This window comes from Lottia gigantea (assembly GCF_000327385.1).
Source record: "Lottia gigantea unplaced genomic scaffold LOTGIsca_81, whole genome shotgun sequence".
Taxonomy (NCBI): Eukaryota; Metazoa; Mollusca; class Gastropoda; family Lottiidae; genus Lottia; species Lottia gigantea.
This window is the reverse complement of record NW_008710694.1, coordinates 49,180-73,921: the sequence shown is the minus strand read 5'-3', so window position 1 is coordinate 73,921 and position 24,742 is coordinate 49,180. Positions and strand designations below refer to the sequence as shown.

Genomic DNA, 24,742 nt, shown 5'->3' with positions numbered 1-24,742 from the left:
TGGAAGCTGGTAGTATCTTGTCATCTTGTGATCTACCAACTACCCAGTCTGCGATATCAGTTACCTGGAAGCAGACGTTAACCTGTTATCTACCAACAACTAGTTTGTGATATCAGTTCACTGGAAGTTAATTTGTCAACTACCAGCAATTATCTAGTTTGTGATATCAGTTAGCTGAACGTCACTAGTTATATACCAACAACTACCTAGTCTCCGATATTAGTTATCTGGAAGCGGACGTTAACTTGTTATCTTCCACCAACTACCTAGTCTGCGACATCAGTTTGGTGAAAGCGGGCGTTTACTTGTTATCTACCACCAATTACCTAGTCTGTGATATAAGTTAGCTCGAAGCAGGCGTTAACCTGTCCTCTAAAAACCCATAAAGTGCTAAGATAAAATACATTTTGTTAACATGTCACGTTGACGCTATTGCCTCAGTAGAAAGTCGAGTGATTATTATGTACGTCGTCACTCCTGATGGATGTGCGGTCGTTTAGTTTTCTTGTTAGACATCACAAAATATAGGTTAATTAGGTAAATAGAATGAGAAATCTGTTTTACAAGATAAAAAATAGAATGAGAAATGGGAACTTTGTCGAGAAAATATACAACAAATGACCCTTGATTTGAGAGTAACTACCAGAACAACCATCACCTTCGTACGGTTTACCATACAATTTTCTAGATAACCTACCCCTTGTCAAAATACGACCTGAAGAAGAACCTTTCCATTATTTTTCAGTTCCACAATCAGTTTGGAAGATGAAATATTGTTAACATTACAAGGAATTTTATGTTTTTTGGCAACTTGTCACAGTTACCCAGAAGGATCCCGAACCGCCAGAAGGCACTGTTAAATTCCATATGGTCGGCAATTTTGTCTATGTTACCGATATCTCGCTATAAAACTAACCTTATTTATATTTCCTAACAATTATTAATATGTTTAAAATGAAATGAAATTATTGTTCAAACCATATCTCGATTAATAGAAGCTTTAAGCATTAAATGAGTATTGACAGTATTTGATAGAATTGAAAAAAATGATGACGCTAAGAACTTAAAATGTTTGCATGTACTTTATTTTACTTTTAAATTATAAACATTCGGTGACAAAAGGGCAATTATTTATGATCTAGGCTTTGTGGACATTACTTCGTTTGCCAAAAGTCATGAATACGTCTCAAGGGTTTGACAGGGGGGCACATTACAACTTCATGTTTGCTTGCTATAACCTTTGAAAAGGCTTTTAATTCTTGTAAGGAAACTTTACAGTTGACATATCAGCCCTATTGTTTTTATGTAACAGGTCCATCCATTACCTATATTGATAAATATTGATAACCTAAATGTATTATCAGTTTTCAAACGGATCCTTAGCGTAGTGAACAATACCCAAATATAACATGTTTATTCTTCTTATATAAAACTATCAGTTTACTTGTTTTCTCCTAATTTATTATTCATGCAGGTACACGTGGTTGTAGAATAACAACCCGAATAGTTTCAGTTGGGATCTGATATGTATCTGAGGTCTTTGGATTAACTACATCGACCATTAATTAAAAAAGATAAGCGTACTAATTCAGATTAAAGGGTAAGATAAATTAAGGTGCTGCATGAGGCAATTGATTTTTTCCTTTCGGAGATGCTTTGCTTCAAGCTTTCAAATATATATTAAAAGAAAACATTATTAGCTCCTTGGAAGATAAGATGACTGTACATTGCAATATAAGTCAGGTTGAGAATGAGCGTTTTGGAATAATTACTTGAAAATCTACTTGGTGGATTTATCGCATTCGGATTATGACATCAGGTGAGTAGACTATTGAATATCTAATGTTATTGTCCACGTTTCAGAAGTTAAATGTTATGTTCAGTGTTAGAAGTAGATTCTTAAGAAGCGAATAATTTAAGAGCATCCCATTAGAATGCAGGAAACGTGAAACTAATTGAAGGTGTGAGAATATACATCTTATGTTATAAGATATAGATTTCTTTAATAAGAGGCAAATAAGGAAACAAATAAGGTAGATGTTTTTTAATTGTGAGCTTGGATCAAATTGGAATTTAGAGCATCTCATTACATTTCATCAAACCTGGTGGTATTGTTGTTCCTTCGTAAACTGTTGTAGTATGTGAGCATCATATAAACATGTAGTTATGATACAGTTATGGGACATAGAGAAGACAACAGAGCAAGTTGACCTGCAATTGCTCTAGGTATAACAGTAAGTACTTTGAAAAATTGACATAGTTGTTGACAGACTGTATATCTTGAAAATTTATGTTCATGCAACAATGTTGACAGTTGTAGCTACATCTATGTAAAATGATCAAGTTATAGATGCGACCCCAATAAAACCTGTGAAATTCTGAATTCGAGGAATAGAGGTTTAAATTAAATGTCGTTTTGGTTACAATTGTGTTCATTGAATAATTTGTGAAAAATTAGAAAAAAAGTGAAAATATTTTATTATTTATAAAGGTAAAAAGGGAGATATAAGTATTTATTTTTCCGTTATCTACCCTTCTAATACAAAAGTTGTGTTGTTTTATGCGTATAGTGGTTCACCACCCTATAGACCAATCGTACCGTGAAAATGTGAGGCTTCAAATCAATGTGCGTCCAGAAATATCTGCGTTTGAAAATTAAAATGACGACTCATCTTTTCTTGATACTTGATTATGCGATCTTTTGCAGTTCTAGTACTGAAGAATATTAGCGTATATTCAAGACCCAAACCAATCACCGAAAATGGCGTACCATGATCCGTAATATGTACAACCAGAATAAGCAAGGAGCCCTCTCCCAGTTGCATCATTTATAAGAGGTAGCGAATAAAAATGGTGGATATTCTTGATTTTGTATTTCAGACCCAAGATAATCAATTGATATTCACTATGTTGGAAGATCTGATAGAGAAAGTCGGCTCATGGGGACCATTTCAATGGATGGTGGTAGTACTTGTGTCCTCAGCTAAATCGATGTTTGGATACAGTATGCTGATCATGTCGTTTGGTGGCATGGTTCCAGACTGGTGGTGTTTAACAGAGAATCAGTCTATAGATGATATGAACACCACCTCACCAGAGTACCATCTTTGTAACACCAATACTTCACATATCTGTATCAGGCATTATGAATATCATACTCGAACTGTTATACGTGAGGTATATATTATTAGTTCTGTTAACACTGTTGTCAAACAGCTAGAGTGACTTCATCCCTCTTAGTCAAATGCTTGTTTCTGATATCGAGGGTAAAGAACACACACAAAATCTAAAATTGCAGTTCCTGTAATTTCAAACTGTATTTTGAATTTCGTAAACTAGTTTTGTTTCAGTATAAGAGTACAATTTTCGAATTATTTAGTCCAATTAACGATGTACGAAGTACGATGAATTCTCTGCAACTGGGGATAAAAACAATGTTTATATCGTATTTTCAGTTTGATTTGGTGTGTGAAAATTCCTGGATTGGTCCCACAGTAACGTCAATACAGATGGGCGGTGTGTTAGCTGGAGCCTTTATCGGTGGTCAGAGTGGAGATACCTTTGGTCGGAAGAAAACCATCTATTTATCTCTTCTCTTTCATGTGGTCTTCAATATCACCATTGCCTTTTCTGTCAACTGGCAAATGTTTGCTGCTTTCCGTTTCCTGATTGGATTCTGTGTTGGAGCCTTCTTGGTGATCGTGGTATATCCCCTGGAGTTTATTGGTATCAAGCGAAGATCGTGGGCGTCCAGTATACCATTATGGGCTACGGGTGTAATGGTTCTGTCACTTTGTCAGTACCTTATACACGATTGGAAATATCTCCATATTGTATGTGGAGCTTTAACATTTCCGTATGTTTTAGGATATTTGTAAGTTTGCACTTTATATGTTATGTAAAGTAATATCGACGTAACTTACAGACCCTGCGGCTCAAATTTTTATAAATGTTTACATAAACCAAAGTACTTGCTAAGATGATAATAATATATAACAACCATATAACTAGTCGTGTTACTCAAATATCTATATGCACTCAAATCTGTATCTTTATTCACTGACATATCTGTGACCGTGACGAAAACTAATATTTAAGCAACAAATTTTACAAATATCAACACATCCAAGGACAATAAGAGTATCTATTTCAAACGTACCTAAGATAAGTAGGCGTATTCCATCTATTCTGGGCCAATTCTATATATGCGCACGAGTGCAATTATAACTCCTATTAAACACAATCATATGAAAACCCTATAAAACCAGCAAAATAACCTGTAACCTTATTTTTCCCGAGGCTTAGTACGTGCATTTATACTGTCACACCTTATCACATAGCTATCAAGTAACACACAGGGGTTGGAATGTTTACACTCATTTTTCATATTCGGAATGGCAATTCCAAGCCCAGAAAGTAGATTAGATTTAATAATAATTACTAAGTATCCAGCTTTTCTTTGTTAACAGATGTACCATATAATTTTTTAATCTCAATTTAAGTATCGTACCAGAAAGTGTTCGATGGTTGGCGATTAAAGGACGATTAGACGAAGCCAAAGCAGTTATAGAACAGATAGCTCGGTTTAATAGTAGACAAATTCCAGAGAACACTGAAAGTATTTTGAGTAAAATTGCTGAAATGGAAAGAGAGAATAACGAGAAAGGAAGCCAATATACATATATAGATATATTTCGGGGCAGATATTACTTTAAAACTAGCTTGTGTGTCCAGCTCATATGGTACGTTTCTTTCTAATTTAGTCCGCTGAGAAGGCGGAGAAAGTGGACCTTTACTGAGTCGATTCCGGCATATTTGAGATATACCTTCCGATTTTTCAACCTGGTGTCCAACTACCGTCGACTGTTGGAAATCGAAAAAGAGGACGGTTGTGCCGCTGACCTTGGTAAATGTCCTTATTACGAACTGCGTACTTTTTATTTGGTTGCATTGCGCTCGTAACAACGGACAGTTTCTAAAAGACACTATTGTTCAGGAACTAAAAGTATGCATTAAGCTCTGCAGTTTATCCTTACTACTTTATGGCTGAACACCCCCCTATCTGAGAATTTGTCCAAATGCTTTCCAGTGAAAAACATATCTAGAACTTTCATTGAATGGGGAGATATCCTTAATGTTTTGGAATACATTTCCTGTGATTGAATGAAATATCTATCAAAGGGGAGGTAAATGTCATCAAGCGATCTTACCGTTCTATTGTAGGTTATCACTGTCAGCAATATATTATGGATTCGCCTTTGGTGTCAGTAATTTTTCGGGAAATTTTTATTTAAACTTCTTCCTCATGAACGTTTTAGAATTTCCATTATTTTTACCAATTATTTATTTTCTATCAAAGTAAGTACCAAGATTAATTTATATGCAGTCTACAGCCTTCCATATCATCCAAACATCAAAACATATTGTAAGCTTTCCAATTGTGAATGTTTTTCTCCCGATCTATTTTGTTTCAACGATACAAAACCTAATCCAAGTCATATCAATTCGTTTTTCAAGAGTTTGTATCCTTAAAATAAGTCCTGATTAAATAATAATTTTATTTGCAGATCTAGACGTTATTCTTCAGCCGTTCCACTGTTTACTGCAGCTGCCGCCTGCATCGCAATTCTTATTATACAAGAAAGTAAGTGCATTTTCCCACAGTACGACGAGTGGCGGATGTAGCCTCAACAGAATTGGCCAGGTTTGCATTCCATTCGAAGAATTCACATAGATTATAATGTTGATTTGCAAAAAAGTTTACCCGTCAGATTCGACATACATTATGTTTTAAATACGTCCACTTGATTTATTCGTCATAAATGAGCTTTAAAAACATAGTCTAACGGCAAATAGTTATATATATATATATATATATCTTCAATTGAAATGTACAAATATAGTACTGTTGAGTCAATCCGTATCAGTATAATTTAATACAGTCCATTATCTTATTTCAAATAAATAGAAATAGTTATATTCATTATTCCTCAATATTTGAGGTATATAAAATAACACATTTTCAATTTTTATAATCTAGTTTTCTTTCAGTGGAACAATATTTCCTTTTCAGCTACGAATGTGACAAAGAGTCCCTTGATTACGGGTTTATCATTGACAGCCAAACTATTAGTCGGTGCTGCCTGGGTAGCCATGATTCTACTGACTAGTGAAATATACCCGACCGTTGTAAGGTACATATACTCATCTATAAATATTAATCCATGGTATAATCAATTTTGGTATTACATTACTGATGGGTTTCCTTGTCAAATGAAGCAAACTATTTGATTTATTGGTGTTTCTAATGAATTATCATGTATTCTTAATCATATCATTTAGTTCTTATTGCATATAATTAAGAGTTTTAACCAATCATAAATGTCCATGTATGTACAGTCTAGATAAATAAAAAAAAAACTTTTTGACCTTTCTTGATCGGTCACTCATTGGAATTCTGCTGTTAATTCTCTCCTAATTTAGCTAATTATGAATTGATTATGAACATGCGGGACAGACAAACTGGTATCTTTCCAAGTCATTAGAACACCTCTACTTTCTATTCATATAACAATTTGCATTTTCATTTTCCAAAATGAAAATAAGGAAATCCATCTTTAAGATGCCTCTTTATGTTACTATTGTATGGTAGATTTTGTTCATAATGTACTACTACAGACCCGTTTCATTTCATTTTTTATAGATTTGATATAGACTAATTACAGTATTAAACTAATTTCAAATTTTGTTTCATGCCCGTATAATAAGGGTTATACACGATGTTGATGTTGTTGATATTTAAGGTATATAGGGTATGGTGCTGCCAACACAGCCGCTCGTATTGGTGGAATATTAGCTCCCTTTATATTCAGTTTGGTGAGTTAAATAATACATATTATTATTAAAGAATGGTAGGGCTATCTTCAAAATAATAAGAACTGAAGTATATAACCATGCACCAACACCGCTTTCAATGATACTATAAAGATTCAGCCATATCTATAAATAGAAAACGATGAGCTGAAAGATATTACCATGTATCCACTCTTTCCATATTGTGTCTCTCGATACTATAAAGAATATGCAAATTCATGAAGTGCAACTGAACAAATCAAAGCAATGATTCTTTATTTTTCAGGGTAAAAGTCGGATGACACCTTACATTGTGATGAGTGTATTAATGACAGTCAGTGGTATAGCTACCTTATTACTGTCAGAAACCTTGAATAGAGCCTTACCTGATCTGATACTCAAGGAACAACCGGAGAAATCCAGCCAAGATAATTCAGTGTATCAGATATCCAATGAAACTCCCGACGAAAAGCCACAGATCAAAGATTCTAATGACAATTCCTATGGATCAGTAGAAGTCTCACAGACAGAAGTACTTAATGGACCTACTATAACTAAGATGTAATTAGTAATCCCGATACAGATTACAGTTACTGTTACAAAGAAAAGTTAATCCCACTATAATCTCCTACCTGAACATCAAATTCAAAAGACTAAAAACTACAAATTTTGGACTTCATTGTCATAATAATTGTAAGAAATATGACCCCAAACTCTAAAAGTTAACTCTTCTAGGTCTAGGTATGGGTAACTTAGACGAATAACATTTTTGAGCTGCAGTTGCCAGTTTTTTTATCTGTTCTGTTCTTAAAACTTCGAAACAATTGACAAATACATTATATACACGAAAAGATATTGGACAAAAATCGGAAGTGACTTCACTCAATTTTAATCCATAAAAATGGTTCAAAATATTTGTTTTGCCATTTTTTTAATTGTTTCATGCCCATGGTGTGTTTCTAATGGAATGTGATGTAATATACTATAAAATTGAAATTTCTGGACTATTGTCTTCACAAATTGTGGTTGATCAATCCATTAGTTATTTAGATTGAAGCTGTTTTATGTCATAAGCTTATTATTTTGTTATAAAATTATATAATCGCATAAACTAATGTTCGTCGAATGATGGATAGAATTTAATTGGCAATTCACTTGTTATGTTATAACTACCTCATTCAAATAAAGATGAAATTTATAATTTGAAATGAAAGGGAGTGAAAAGGAATTTTATGTCCTACCGCTGGCCATTACTGTGGTTTGTCATGTCGACTTGCAAGTAAACTGTTATAGTTATTTTATCCCCTTAACCGAGGTACTTGTGATTATGCTTAGCCGTGAGGGGATGTCGCTACCCTGATATATGGTCCATATTACACACTTTTGCTTCAGAATAGGACGATTAAGGGGTCCCTTCAGAGCTTTGGCACAAATCTATCAGCAAAATTCATCATACACTCCGTCATCATCAGCAGTATAACAGTAGAAAGTGGATATCATTAAAAGTTTAATAATTATAGTCCATAAATAACAGCTTTGCAAACTTAAAAAAAAAATTACGAAACGTTTCGGGCCTTTATAAAGAAAACATTGGGTTATGGTGGTAATATTTTCATCAACAAGTAGAAAGAAAAAAATCTTCTCCAATTAACCTTATCTGAGTTAAAAACAAGTAAGATAATCCGTTATTCAATAGAAGGTCGGGTATTGAAGGTTCAAATCAAAGTGATTAACAAAACACCTGCAAGGTTTTAAAGACACAAGAACACTTCATACTCTACGAATCCTTATTAACAGACCAATAGCATACAATCAGAGAGCAGAAATAAACTGATAATGGACGATACACGACACCATTTATTGACCCCACAAGCTGAAGATTGTCACAACGGTCGATAACTCGATTTTTAACGGATGACGGCAAAATGGCGACCTTCTTAAGTCGTTGATGATCACGGTTATTTTTGAATTGCTATTTATCCACCTGTTCTTCGATTTATTAATCCACCATATAAAACATGGAATCTGTGATAACCAGGAATTCGTCGTTGGGATCGCGATTGACAATATGGGTAAGTGAAGATTTCTCTTTAAAAAAATTTGTATTTTGATACGTATTTGGTATATTTATTACACATGATTCTGCTTTTCATTTTGTTTGTTTATTTATTTATAAGAAGTAAATTTAAAAAGGTGCTTAACCTCATCAAATTGCCAAATAAGTAGTTTATGGCCATGTGGGTTCTGGATCTATTAAAACAAATTTTGTGATGCTAGTATTGAGAAGGTTTTCAGATTTCTGTATTTTGAAATATTATCTATGCAGGTAGGATCTGACATGCAGACAACAGAGTTGTTTAAATCAAACTCTGTAAATGTTCGCTGTCGTTACCCGAATTCATTAGATTCTGTTTCTGACAAACATTATTCAAACTTCTACTAATCGTTAACAGGATTGTTTTCATTAAAATTGACTGAATTTCGTCTTTGATTACTGTTTATCTTGCGTACCTGTTTTAATCTTTTTAATTGATTCTCAAGGGCGAACCCTGCCTGTACCAGTATCATGTGAAGTATGTGGTGATAAGAGCTACGGGAAACATTATGGTGTATTTTGTTGTGACGGTTGTAGCTGTTTCTTTAAAAGAAGTATACGTAAAAATATCAATTATACGTGTATTGGTGAGTACCAAAAACAATGCGTATTTAAATCGTGGACAATGCATCATATGTCTCTTGGGACAAAATGAAATAAAACTGTAAAAGATTCTTACAACTTGATGATTTATTATTTAATCAAAAAGAAACGACATTAGCATGTGGAGAGAAATTTATATTTCAGGAAAGGGAACATGTATTATTGATAAAGCCAGAAGAAATTGGTGTCCATATTGTCGCCTTAAGAAATGTCTTAGTATCAACATGAATCGTAATGGTATGTTTTTTTTCAATCCTCTGCGTAGTACGTCACAATACATAATAATTGGCACTTGAACCATATGATGCGCATCTCCCCACTCGAACCGCTTTGTAAGTATTTGTTCTAAACACATACCACGAGGTCATCAATATTTCCGGTAATCTTGCTGCCCGACAGATTACTATCGGATTTTTTATTCATCAAAGCAATGGTGAAGTTATCAATCTGCATATTGTGTCTTGCAGCTGTGCAAGAAGAAAGAGGACCGAGAAAAAATAAAGGAACACGTCGGAATCCATACGATAAAAATAGAAGAACATCAACTGCATCAGATTCGCCATCATCATCTAGCCATCATCAATCTCTAGAGTCAGATCACCTACCAACCAGCCAGATACATCGGTTGTCTTGGAATTCATATTTCAGTGCTTTTAAACCGGTGGCTCCAAGAAATCCGTTCATGAGCTGGCAAATAACATCTCTTCCTCATGTATTCTTAGCTTCACCACCAACTATATCTGGATCACCGGTATCAACTGGTAAGTGGAGGTCGCTTGATGGTATATTACCACCAGTGTTCTGTATACCAAGTCCGATAGTTCGTATATTCAAATCTGTGTTCGGTAGAGAAAGCAATTTGCCTGTTATGCCTGAAAGGGTTTGATGTTACGTGCAGTCTGAGACTTTTTTGGCTGGTTTAAATAGTAACCAGTTTATCATATTGTCCTCTCTCACTTTCTTCCGCCGTAGTACAAATCTTGGCTTATGAGCTATGTTTTCTTACCGCCTTCTTAAGTATCGAGGTATGAGCATATGAGCGACCGTAATACGACCTAAATGCTGGACGACGACGTATGCAACACAATAATTTGCATACTTAAACCATACGGTAAATGTCTGACGAGACAGTTTTACCATAGTTAGCTTATGCGCATTCAGATAAATAATCTGGTGAACGTTTTTTAATTCGATGATGATTTTATTACAGGTTTGATCTACAACCGTGAGTCTGTAGCTATTACTATATGCCAACAGATCTTAATGTCATCATTACGGCGGTTACACTACAACCGAATATTCCGGTCTCTTTATCCAGCTGATCAGATGCTACTGGTTCAAAATACGTGGAGTGAACTATTTCTTCTTTCTGCAGCATATTGGCCAGTAGACATCTGCCAGATTATACACATGGCTGTAAGTAAGATTTTTTTTCACAGCATGATTATGAAACTTATATGAAATTACATTTACAGATCTCTTGACAGAAGTAACAACGCAAATCGTACAACTGAGGTGTCCTTGCAAATTTTAGTACTTCCGTCATCATGTATTCTTGTTTGTAGCAATCAAGTATTTGTATTAAAGAGACCGCGAACATAGAAACATTGATAAATAAAATTGAATGAATGGACTTTCACGTCCAACTTTTCTGCACCTTATGTGCTAATGAAGACAGGCAACGTCATGCAATGTACAATGAGGGTCATTTTGCCAGGACAGCGGTATAAGTCTACATTTCCAAGCCACATGTAGTATCTTGTATGCTATCTTCCAGAAATCAACTAACGACCAGAGTTGTAAAATTAAGAAGATACTAGCAGGTTGTCAGTCACTGAAGGTTGACAATACAGAACTACCGTATCTAGAAACTATACTGGTTTTACGAAATGGTAAGAAACCAAGTTATCTCCCTTGACACAATGAAATTATCGTCTGGTGTTATTGTGACACAATGTGATATGTGTAAAACTCTGAATATGTATATATGACAAGCTACAAGATATCTTGAATACTAGCAACCCCGTCTAAAGCTTCTACATAGCATTCCGATAACTAAACCTTTCGAAGCCAGAATACACCATTTATAAGCCACACAACAATTCCGTCACAGTTCAATGGTTAGAGACACTACTCACTGCGTTGAAAACCTAGCTCATCATAGCGGGGACGAACCAATGCGTGGGAGTTTTGTGGACAGTTGGTAGTGAATATCGTCAAAAACATAGATGTTGGCTTTTTTTACCTTTAATACAAGAGTTATTGGTCTTTGATTTTTTTATTATCTTTCAGATAATTCATCAAAGTTGATAGAGAATTCTAAAGTAGAAACATTATTAGACCAAGCTCAGTTAGCTCTAGCACAATATGAGAGTAGCCTGTATCCTGACAGCCCAACCCGTTTTGGTAAAATGTTGTTAACCCTTCCTGATCTCAAGACACTCAGTTCTAATACCATCAAAGAGTTGTTCTTCAGTTACAATGGTGGATTTGATATACAGAAACTAATTTCGTCTTTTTACATCTGAGGAAGCTTACTTTCACAACAATTCGTTCTTACTAATCTCTGTCTCTGTGAGACATAAACCTTCATTTAATAGATTTAACAACGTATAATACTGTATTTGTTCATTTACAATAGCAATGGTTACTTTATTTTGATTTTGATAATATTTTGATTTTTGCATCCTTTAGTGTTCGATCATTAACTTATAAAGATAACATACAGAGACGATGGTTGGACCCTTTCAAATGTTTACAATGTGAAGAAAGTATTATTCGTTGCAAAACCAGAAATTTGTACATAAAAAGTCAGTTCGAAAAAATCATCGTTTAATGAGAAGTTTTAAGTATTAGTAACACAATATATTCTCTGAGGGCGTATGCACGTGTTGCATTGATGGAATATCGGATCACAGGGGGTGTTATCTTTGGTACAGATTTGTGTGCGTTTGAAATAAACGTTTATTTTTTAGATGCTACGTATGCACGTGGGAGAAGTATATAATTGTTATCAATAAGTTAAACAATCGACTTATTATGAATACAAAGATTAATCATGGTTAATGCGTGGGTGAACTGTTATCAATATTTTTAACGTTTTTTGTGGAATATTATATTGATGCAATCGGTCAGGAATTTTGATTATTTAATCTCAAAGTTCATTGTTAAAGAAGAACACTGAATGGGTAATTCATTCTATACCTCTATAAGGTGTGAAATTGTGAAAACAAATTCCTTTCAATAATACTCATATTCTAAGTAAACGTTCTGCATTGACGTATTTGTATATCCCTTGTAGCGGTTATTACCATCACTTTATCAAACTATCAAATTTGTTTCGCCCGATTTTCCATTAGTTAACAAGGCTGGCTCGACAATAGAAAAATAGCCAATATAAAAATAAAATGTCAGATTTAAAAATTTAAGATAGAAAACGAAGAATTATTACCCCAAACATCTTCATAATGTACGAGTTGGCATGTGATATCATTACATACTTTCTAAATTTATTGGCTTGTACAAGTCTACAGTGTTTGTTTTGTATCAAATTATGGCAGATAAAAGTTTAAAGGAGAGAAGAACACCTGTTGAGAGAAGACGATCTCTAAATTCCAATTCTAAACAACTCTTACTTCATAGTACACAGTGACATCAAAACAGTTTACTGGCAATGATTGGTGCATTGAATGATATGTTTCAGGTCATGTTCCATCAAAGTACCTGTCGTTCAACTGTCACTGGGTTCGCCATTTCGTCATCATTTTTGTCCAATTCATATACCTGCCAGTAATTATCAGGGGTCTGAAGACGTGGGGAAAAGGACACTTTTCAAGCATCCGTTTTTGACGGATACTGCTGGTCCTACCTGTTCCCCATAACATGATATTTTTCGATTTTTCTATAGGGTTCAACCTTGGGTTAAAATGATCTGTTACACTTCGTTTCGTCAAAATCTGTCAAGATTTGTGCTTTCGAGAGTGTTGACGCAAATTGTGGATCGGTGGACAAACGGACATTGGTGAAGCCAATACACATTTCATGTGGGCGTGTAAAAAGCAATGTCTACCCACGTGATATGAGTCTTGTAATCATTAGTGTAATCTGTAAACTACGTCCGAGGAACGGGTAGTGCCAGATTTGTGGGGTTACTTGTTAACCTGAGCTACACCTACCTAAGAAACAGTATAACTTCAACCAATATGTTACTAGGGTTAACTGTATTGGACAGAGTGTGACAGTGTTATAAACTCAGTAATATTGTAATAATTAGTGTCATATCAATCTAGATTAGCTTGTATCACTAATAATAATTACTTTCATCATATGTTTAACAAATAACCTAATACAACCCTTTAAACAGTCAGACTATTATACAGTGTTGAAGTATAGGTAGCTTCTATCACTTATATTAATTTTAATAATAATCGTGTATACCCTTTACCTCGAAATATATGATTTTGAACATGGTTAAAGGAATTTTATACGCTGTGACAGGACAGCAGGAATAGCCTACTACTGTTTTAATTTCCAACTGTAAAGAGCTGCATATCCTATTACACGTCAGTATGTTTGAGACGAAGGTCGCTTGTCCTTTATCAGTCCCACCAACCTGTATCACGGATAGCAGGAAACTGGTTGAACAATTCCCAGTCGAGTCTCAGATTACAGAAATGAATTATGTAAAACACACAAGGGGACTAATCTAATCATCACCTTCTGTCTAAAACTCAGAAGCAGATATTAGGACGTAAAACTCCATTCCATTCACGTCTATCTATCAACGAGTGATACTATAGCGGCGCCTAGTAGTTGTGTGAGGAATGTACCTGAGCTACAGAGAAGAAAGATCACTTGATGAATATTGTGATGACCTGTGTAGGTTAAAATTCTCTAGCTTCTATATTGTATCTTTTTATATAACAGTCGTAACATATGTTCTACAGTCAGATCAAATAAAATCCGTATTAGCAAGACAATTCCGTTAATCAAAATCTCGTCCAAAATATGACAAAATCGAGAGTAGAAAATGTGTAGTTGTGAACTTCTCCAAAGAGAGGTATCACCAGGTGTTTCGAAAAGGGTAAGCATGGTCTACAACGCGCGCGACACCCGCTACTACCACAATAGTAATAATCGTGAGATACAACCAGATCAATACATGCTTTACCAAACAAATCAGCCAAAATGCCCGAAACAAATATATTGTATTTATAGAGGAGTTCTGCATAGCGACCATAAAATTTCCTACATGACATATTAAATGTCAAGAAACCTTGTTTCAGCAATTTCAAAGCTAATACTCGACCTTTAGCTAGGATATCCTCATAAAGAGAACAAGCCCTAGCATAGCGGATGAGTTGTAAAATGCACGCTCCATAAGCTGGTGATTGTGGTATAATACTGCACACGAATGGAAAATTTACTATGGGAAAATCGAAGTCACGTTTCTCAAAGCCCGGTTAAGATCAGCTAACATGTCTGGCCATTTGTTGTAATTCAGTTCAAGTACCCTGGGGTGTTTGGTCTAGAACTTACCATAGTCCGAAATGCTTTCAAGCGAGCCAGTCTTTGCTGAATGACTTTTGACAGTTGGCTCATTTAGTGTCCAATGAGGTATCAGACAACAGTAGATATCAGATGCCTATGTTTGCGCTCTAAAACGGATTTTTTCATACCTCCGTGACAAAGAATCTTTCATACGATTGTGCAGCGAGAAATTGTATGCGAAATGCAAGGAATAAAAACATTGTCTGTAAAAATAATCCGCGCAATATTGGTTTTTCAACCCATCTACACCGTAATGCCAAATTTAAAGTTAAATGAACTAGTTTCAGTTTATAATTTATTCTAACGTAATGAAGATCACATATGTTAACACTGCGAATTGTGTAAAAATAAAAGTACATAAAAAATACATTGGGTGTACCAAAACATAATAATTCAACGGTGAAAACTTAAAGAAACAACAAAATAGGGGCAAACTTCGTAAATAAGTCCATTTACTATGTAAAAGAAATTCAAAAAACTATTAACAAGAATCATCAGAAGACTCGACCTCAGATTTGATTGAATGATGAACTGGTTTTTGAGTCATCAAAACTTCTTCACCAAACTGAGTTCTAATATAATCATCATTAACTATAGTACACGTCATTGGTACGTATCTACTTTTACTAGTAATAACACCTCCGTACTCTAGTCTCTCGTCACCGGATTTACCACATAATCTTTCTAAATCAGCATCACATCTCTTAACTGTCGAGCATGTCTTCTTCTAAAATCACCATGAGAGAAACAATTCATATTGGCAGGGTGGATTGTCCAATAATGACTTTTACCATTGTCACTTCGTCCACATTTAATAAAACATTCATTAAGAGAGAGATTATGTCTGACACTATTCCTCCAACTTCTATCTGACATTTTATAATAGGGGAAATTATTCACAATCCATCTGTATATCTCTGACAGTAACATCTTTTTACTCGACGAACTTTGAATAGCCATAGAAATCAACCCAATATAAGACATGTTAGGTTTTTTTACTGATAATTTTCTTAAACTAGCTGGAATAAAACCAGATCTGAAACCTTCTGGTTTCTTCAGATTTAAAACACCGTCATAATTCTTCTTCATTACCTCTACATCCATTATAGCTTTACTTTCCATTGAGCGGATCTTGAGTTAGGATTCGCCCTGCACTGTAGTAATCGAATAATGTTCAGGAAAATCTATTTTTAATAGTTCAGGCTGTATTCTGTACAATTGAGGCACCCTTCTTTGAAAATTGTAAATAGAGACGTCGATTAAATTAAGTTAATCGTCGGAATGTCCTAAATCTAAATCGAAGTTCTGGTAGATCTGTTCTGATCGGAGTTAATCTCGATTCTGTCTTTAGATTGCTTCTCGAATCATTTTATACAGCACCTATATTCCACAGTTTGACACATTTTCTCTCAGTTTTGGAAGTTAAAATCGATTCCCAGGCAGTCAAGAGAAGTAATTGAGGTATATTTAGTGTCAGTATAATGTTTAAAGTTAGTAATTATAATAAATTATAGAGGAATATTAAATATAATATGTATATCACCTTTAGTTAACTGTTTGATTGACATGTTATTTACACCTTATATCATATCTCTCAAACATCGTGTTATACTCTTAATATTATTATAATTAAGTAATTTATTGTACTGATTGCTTCAAGAACTGATCGTAATGACTAGTATATCACAGGTAATAGATACTCCCGTTGGTATCAAGCCAGACTGTTGCTGGCTATGGATTTTAATACCCTATCCATATCAGGAAAGAACCCATTCTAGTCCATTAAGCAATGTTTGTGCTCGTTGAAAGTTGAATCAGTTTTAGTTTCAACCAAGTTTTGGAATTAATATTAGATAAATATTTCACTTTCATACAGTCAGCGATTTCGTAGGTCATAACGTTCTGTCTGATAATTCCACGTTGCTATTTTGTCTAGAACATCTGCAATTCCAAAATAATGAATGCATTGCCCTCGAGCTCTTTCAACAAGTTTATAATGATCAATACGTGATGCAATCAATAAATGAAATCCATCATCTTACAAAATGATATTTCTATCTTGACCACAATTTTTATGATGATCAAACCGGAAGTAGTAAATGAAGAAAGAGAAATAAAAGTTGATATAAATTACTAAAGAGTTGAAATTGTTACTGAGTACATCTACACCTTGTTCACTTCCGGTCTATATTACACTTCCGGTGGTCTATATTACACATCTTTATAATCTTTACCAACATGTTTCAATCATTTTATAAGATATAAGTTCAGTGTACATACGTTATTGTTATTTAACATCTTCAGATTTTCTAATTGAATAACGGGTGTACATATCTACCGAATTGAACTATTCGCTACCAGTTTATTTACCAAATAATCATTTAAATACCAATTTGATTCCAATGGGATCACACAAATCTATCATATTAGGTCATTTACACATTTTTTCTAGTTCGAAACACTCGTTATTCAACATGACTCGTTGTTCAACATGTTCGCCTCTATTTGCTACCAGAGTGAATGAATTTGTTTTGCCTGCAGTTCAAGATGTTCAAAGGGGTTATGAGGAAGTATTAGTGGAGAATAATGGAATGAACCATGATGATATTAAGGAATTAAGACGCTACATGCTAATATGCAAGACCAGTATACACGGTTACTACAATAATTACTAAATCTGATCCAAGCTAATTTAACATTGACACGATGATCATTATTACAATATTAGAGTGTTTATAACACAGTAACACTCACATCGAGTTTCTGATGAGAAGAGTACTTTACTCTAATATCTGTGTGTAGTCAAAGTGTACTTTATGGAGTAAGGTACGATTGTTTATCCTAACAGACCACAATCCACAGCTTTCTGTACAATATACATCAAAGCAATATAGTGAGTCTACGATCATTGACTACAATATTTACATGTAAAATAGTCTCCAAGTCTCTTTGAAAGGGACCTACTTTATCATTACCAATATTGAATAAATAACGAGTCCGAACCGCAAAATAAAACCGGAAATCCAAAACAACATTTTAACGAAACATTGGTAGCAGCTAATGAACTTTTCATATGTGGAATTATACCATCATAAGTTAGTAAGTATTTCATAATGAAAAGTGGTATCAGGTGTCAAGAAGAGTAAGCATATCCTGCCTGGTGCCCGATCCGTCATAGCATCTGATGCGTTAAATTAAATGATTTACAAAATATGAAACAACTTATCTCAATTTTATATCGTTAGATGCAGATATTAATTCAAGATGTACTCTACCATCTATACATTACAATCATGTTTTGACTTAGTATGTAGATCATTTGAGGAATATTGTGCCTTCTGATATTTGTTTTAACATTAACATTTATACTTTTTATAATACACTCAGTTGAAAATAGCTACAATTTCCAGGATTGTTGGAACGTTCGCACTTGACTTTAACTTCCATGATATTTCAGCAATGTTTTCGCAATCGATGTGGAAGTCTACACAAATTTAATGTCAGGTTTCGGTCCTGTTTTACAATATTCCATGTAAAATTTGGTTTAATTTGGTAAAAAGGTTCACCTTCCCGATATTTTGGCACTACACAATATTAAAAGAATAGTGTGTGCCCATGTCATAAAAACAAAAGAGCTTTGCCTCTGGTAAAGAAACTCCTTTTTGTGAAATTTAAATGATCATTAAAAATAAATTCATGTACTCCGATTTTTTTACCATAGAATTCAAAATTAAAGTCTGTTTGTTGACTATACATATATATTACCAAATATATCAAGTAAATAGGAACATACGTCCACGTTGTCTCTGCATTCAATTTTCTGCTTTTTGTCGAATCTTCAGGAGTCCAACAGTATGATCAACTCGTACATTAGAAAACTTTTTGTACTTAGTTTTGGTGACTAAACGCAGGTCATATCTAAACATAACGTACTGGTACAGTCTCCTAAAATGTCAGCACAACCCTTGCAGTTACTCAGTTCAGTTTGTAGAAAAATCATTTGCATCATTTTATTTATTTTCTCTGCACTTAAACACTAAATTTAAGAAAGTTATCAGCTATTTGTAACGGTGACATTTAAAATTATTATGATATAATTTCACGTGTATTTTATACAGGTGTAGTTTGAAAATAAATTGTGCACTTAGTTGAATGACTAATATTTCCCGATTGTCAGATGTACAACACCCATCTGACGACGATATGGCATTCGTTGGTGTGTGTAAAGTAACTTATTAGCTATATAAGTCCAAGATGCAGGAATCCCAGCTCTACTAAAATCATTAGTATGCAGGGAACACACCACGAACTCAGCGGCCGTCCCGGGAAGTCCATACAGAAAATATTCATATATATTGGGTATATTTTCAACTTCATGGTGATACAGTTCAGCCTCTGTACGTACATTCTGTAGAACTTTGGTTGATTCCGACATGTCTTTTGATATACTTTTGTTCTATTAGCTGGTAGAATTCTGAGCCCCCTTGAATATCCACTAGGGAAATTTTTTCACAAAAATGAATATCTTGAAACAGAAATAGCACCGACAGCACTCAGAACATAGAATAGAAAGATTGTCTTTTGTTTTTCTAGTTGATTAAAATGTCAATGGGAAGCCAAACCGTTTAACATTTTCACCGTTAGTTAAAACAATGTAATATATATATATTTGTTGCTGATGTTGTAATAAACAGTATTTCACTGACACAACAACTCAGATCTCTACTTCCGTTTCTTGTTATCTCGAGTACCAAGTATTTTTCAACACTTTCTAATTTGACATATCTTTCTTGATTGGCAACAATTTTGATACAAATGTTCGACTTAATATGGTCTTTGCTCGGTTTCAAGACCAGACGACAGATGACAGATGGTGGAGCAAAGACCGTTTTGACTATTATTTTGACAGTTTTTATTTTACGTCCAGTCTTATTTCGTCATTGTTGTTTATGCTTTTAATTCAACGTTCTCAGTAATGTTTGGAAGATCTTCACAAGTTCTAATAAGATGCATAAGGCATGGTTTAACTGGTTAAATGATTTAAGAACGCTTTCACGTGCCTTATTAACGTTGTTGGTTTCTGTTCAGACACTCCAGCCCATTGTTATAAAATAATTCATCTCCTAGTCCTACAGCAGACCGAACAGCTGCTACAATCCTCATTTTAGAACCTTTCTCAACATTAGTTGATTCAAATAAGATTCAATTGCGTCCGGCCACATAATTCTATACCTTTTTGGTCCAACTCAAAATGATTACAATCATTTAAACCTTTAATTTTGTTCTTTTATGATCCAAATATATCACAAAATATTGCCTGCTGTAATTTTAAATCAGATTATTTTGCACAAGGTAGTAACGTTGCATACCTTTGTGGGTAAAGAAATTTCTTTGTCCCCTGCCTCTATCCACTCCTATGAAACGTATCCTGTCAAATTCTTTTGATTTTCTCACCATCATCAGCATTAAACTATGTAACTTCTATGACCTTTCTTTTGAAACTAAGTCTATGTCTAGTTCTGACCAAATGTCACGAGGTTTCCAATCCTCCCACGCAGCCACCTTAACAACATTTTCATTTTCTGAATTTGAAAGAGACAAGGGTGGGGAAGATGTTTAATGATAAAATAAATGATAGACAGCATTATAAAAAATAAGCTCACTAGAATTACTGCACGCGATAAAAAAAATAGATATTGTGATTTGACCAAAGACAAGCGCTTTTAAAATATTCGTTTTTTGATGTAAAACCTTTTGATCCCAAATTTGTGCACGACCTTTGGCGGAAATTTAATTTCGATTTTTAAGTCTTTACAAACCGAGTCCTGGAATTCTGAATTTTACCGAACCATTATACACGTATCAGTACGAAGTATTCAGTGAATGTTTCAATTTGCCAGTAAGCTGTTTTGATGTCACTGTGTACTATGAAGTAAGAATTAATTAGAATTGGAATTTAGAGATCGTCTTCTCTCAACAGGTGTTCCTCTCTCCTTTAAACTTTTATCTGCCATAATTTGATACAAAACAAACAATGTAGACTTGTACAAGCCAATAAATTTATAAAGTATGTAACGATATCACATGCCAACTCATACATTATGAAGATGTTTGAGGCAATAATTCTTCGTTTTCTATTTCAAATTTTTAAATCTGACATTTTATTTTTATATTGTCTATTTTTCTACTGTCGAGCCACCCATGTTATTTAATGGAAAATCGGGGGAAACAAATTTGATAGTTTGAGAAAATGCTTGTAATAACCGCCACTAGTGATATATTTTACTTAAATAAAGAATCCTGTTTCATTAATTGAGAAATGTTTATCGAACTTCTATTTCACTGAGCTAATAGATTACATTCTTAAGAATCAGATCAGCGCCAAGAGGTTTGTTCAAATACCAGCTGATGGACTGTATCCTTCGGGACCTTCAAAAATCATGCTTGCGATATATGGTTGTTTATATTAAAATATGGTATTTAATTTTTTTTCATGTATTATTTCTGGATAACCAATTGTACAATTGTATAGAATACAAGATATCTATTGTTTTAGGTTATTAGTATCGTGTTAATCCGCCAACGTATATTGTTACCATAGTTAAGAGATGCCAAATTTATATTATATTTAGGTGCAGTAGTACTCGTACAAACCAATTAAAATTAAAACCTACATCAATATATATTTTAAGCACAAACAGACTGTAATTTACGTTAACCAGACACAATCTAATACATTTAAACATAATTCCCCATATCATTTTCAAAGATCACTAACACATCTTAACACATAAAGCTTAACGCAAACATATATACAGCATCCTCTCCTCTGACCAGCAATCCTTTTCTTTAGTATAAGGAAGAGTGTTACAGTGTTATAAACTCAGTAATATTGTAATAATTAGTGTCATGTCAATCTAAATTAGATTGTATCTCTGTTTCACTTATAATAATGGTGTATTTACCATACCATTATATACCTGGACATAACTTCTAGTAACAGTTTGAATTTAATATTAGACAGTGTCCATATATTATTGGCTGGTATCACTTTTAATAGTATCATCCTACCTCTGTAACTAATACTTCTTCATAACCATTTTGGATGTCAATACAAATATCGACACAGTGCTTACAACTGCACTCAATCTATAGGTAACAAATTCCGACAGTTCTCATGTCGACTACTAGATTCTGCTTAACTTGCAATAAGAGCACGAGCCACAGATGTTGGTAAACTAAATCTAAGGATTGATCTATTCTCCCATACGTACCATATTGTTTTTTCAATGATTACTTTAGAACAACTCTTCTCAATGTTAGCAGTTAGCAGCACATACTTTCTTTGGTTAGAAAATAACAATCTGTTCAACCGTTATTCCTTGAGAAACTATGTGAATATGTTAAAATAACATAAACGTATAAACATTGTTTTTATATCTTTCTTACATAAAATAATTGAAACATGTTGACAAGATGGTAAAGATAAAGATGCGTAATATAGACCGGAAGTGAACAAGGTGTTGATGTTCTCAGTAACAATTTACAACTCTTTAGAAACTTATATTTCTCTTTCTTTCTCTTTCCTGTATGTATTACTTCCGGTTCCGTCATCATTCAAATTATGGTTACACTAAGAGTTAAATAATACATGGATCAATCTATTCGTATTGATATATTCGATATTTTCATTTGTTGATTGCATCCTGTATTGATCATCATAAGAGTGTTTTACTACCGAGGTAAGGAATAGGGAAATACATTAAGACCTTGGAGTTACAGGTGTTTGTTACAAAGATGGCGAAGTGGAATTTTTCTGAACGTTCTGACCAACGAAATCGTTGGCGTCTTGGAAATGATACCATTATAATTACTTTAACGTACGGGACTTGGTTGGGTAAAAAAGAGGACGACTGGAGGCATTTCGAGACGACAATCGAGCCGATCAATTTTTCTGTACAAGACCCTGTACGTGAATGAGGCGATCACACCAGAGAAAAGGTTATAGGTAGGTCTCGCAGGTTCCTAACCTCTATCGGGACAAAAATATTGCTTTGATAAATGGGCTAATACATAACAACAAATTTCTTTTGGATGGTAATTTCCATAACTTAGTCAAGACTCTATCCTATTTAACCGTTATGACACAAACATTGCTGAATTTACTGGCCAGTGTTCTTTCATCGATATGGATTGTGTATCGAAATCCTTAGCTAACGGCTGTCCGTTATATCCACAGGGTTATTACCTGTGTAACCAGATCAAGAGTTAATCAGTACAATAAATTACTTAATTATAATAATATTAAGAGTATAACACGATGTTTGAGAGATATGATATAAGGTGTAAATAACATGTCAATCAAACAGTTAACTAAAGGTGATATACATACTATATTTAATATTCCTCTATAATTTATTATAATTACTAACTTTAAACATTATACTGACACTAAATATACCTCAATTACTTCTCTTGACTGCCTGGGAATCGATTGTAACTTCCCAAACTGAGAGAGAATGAAACAAACTGTGGAATATAGGTGCTGTATAAAATGATTTGAGAAGCAATCGGAAGACAGAGTCGGGATTAACTCCTAAAAGAACAGATCATCTACGTAAAACTAGATCTAAGAGGACAACTTACTCGTAATACCAACTGGAAGTAAACGATTAAGTTTTATGTTTCCAATTTATCTTTGCAAGCATTAACTGAAGGACAACTTACCTTGAAAACTGAAAATATAATTAAAATTGCATTTTCCAACTTTACTTGTAACGAAAACTGCTGATCGTGGCTAGTATACAATCTGAACTTGAATTAAAGCTTTCTCTGAAGATTGGCTGAATACCACAGAGTAGACCTTATCGGGTAAAATGGAAAGTAAAGCAATAATGGACGTAGAGGTGATGAAGAAGAATTATGACGGTGTTTTAAATCTGAAGAAACCAGAAGGTTCCAGATCTGGTTTTATTCCAGCTAGTTTAAGAAAATTATCAGTAAAAAAACCTAACATGTCTTATATTGGGTTGATTTCTATGGCTATTCAAAGTTCGTCGAGTAAAAAGATGTTACTGTCAGAGATATACAGATGGATTGTGAATAATTTCCCCTATTATAAAATGTCAGATAGAAGTTGGAGGAATAGTGTCAGACATAATCTCTCTCTTAATGAATGTTTTATTAAATGTGGACGAAGTGACAATGGTAAAAGTCATTATTGGACAATCCATCCTGCCAATATGAATTGTTTCTCTCATGGTGATTTTAGAAGAAGACATGCTCGACAGTTAGTCAAGAGATGTGATGCTGATTTAGAAAGATTATGTGGTAAACCAGGTGACGAGAGACTAGAGTACGGAGGTGTTATTACTAGTAAAAGTAGATACGTACCAATGACGTGTACTATAGTTAATGATGATTATATTAGAACTCAGTTTGGTGAAGAAGTTTTATTTACTCAAAAACCAGTTCATCATTCAATCAAATCTGAGGTCGAGTCTTCTGATGATTCAAGTTAACGAGCCTTTTTCTTTTCAAGCCTTTTACCAAATCATCGTGTTAGAATTTTTCATAACTCATGGACGATTTGGTGCACTTTGTAATGATTTATTATGTTAAACCATTTATTAACGACGTATG

General features: G+C 34.0%; 4 protein-coding genes across 4 annotated transcripts; 3 read left to right on the top strand and 1 right to left on the bottom strand.

Moving 5' to 3' along the window:
- Positions 1 to 3,452: 3,452 nt before the first annotated feature.
- LOTGIDRAFT_72379 (hypothetical protein) lies at positions 3,453 to 7,261 on the top strand (the record flags this gene model as incomplete). Its single annotated transcript, XM_009067247.1, has 7 exons — positions 3,453 to 3,874; positions 4,503 to 4,742; positions 5,224 to 5,358; positions 5,568 to 5,648; positions 6,093 to 6,194; positions 6,804 to 6,876; positions 7,139 to 7,261. Coding segments are annotated over 7 exons (1,176 nt in total), but the record flags the coding sequence as incomplete, so codon positions are not given.
- Positions 7,262 to 9,416: 2,155 nt separating this feature from the next.
- Positions 9,417 to 11,468, top strand: LOTGIDRAFT_132791 (hypothetical protein; the record flags this gene model as incomplete). The annotated part of the gene is made up of 5 exons (XM_009067257.1): positions 9,417 to 9,534; positions 9,695 to 9,787; positions 10,018 to 10,197; positions 10,788 to 10,966; positions 11,346 to 11,468. Coding segments are annotated over 5 exons (693 nt in total), but the record flags the coding sequence as incomplete, so codon positions are not given.
- Positions 11,469 to 15,808: 4,340 nt separating this feature from the next.
- On the bottom strand, positions 15,809 to 16,096 carry LOTGIDRAFT_79766 (hypothetical protein; the record flags this gene model as incomplete). Its single annotated transcript, XM_009067251.1, has 1 exon — positions 15,809 to 16,096. A coding segment is annotated over one exon (288 nt), but the record flags the coding sequence as incomplete, so codon positions are not given.
- An 8,009-nt stretch (positions 16,097 to 24,105) lies between these two features.
- On the top strand, positions 24,106 to 24,402 carry LOTGIDRAFT_77573 (hypothetical protein; the record flags this gene model as incomplete). Its single annotated transcript, XM_009067250.1, has 1 exon — positions 24,106 to 24,402. A coding segment is annotated over one exon (297 nt), but the record flags the coding sequence as incomplete, so codon positions are not given.
- Between the last annotated feature and the right edge of the window lie 340 nt (positions 24,403 to 24,742).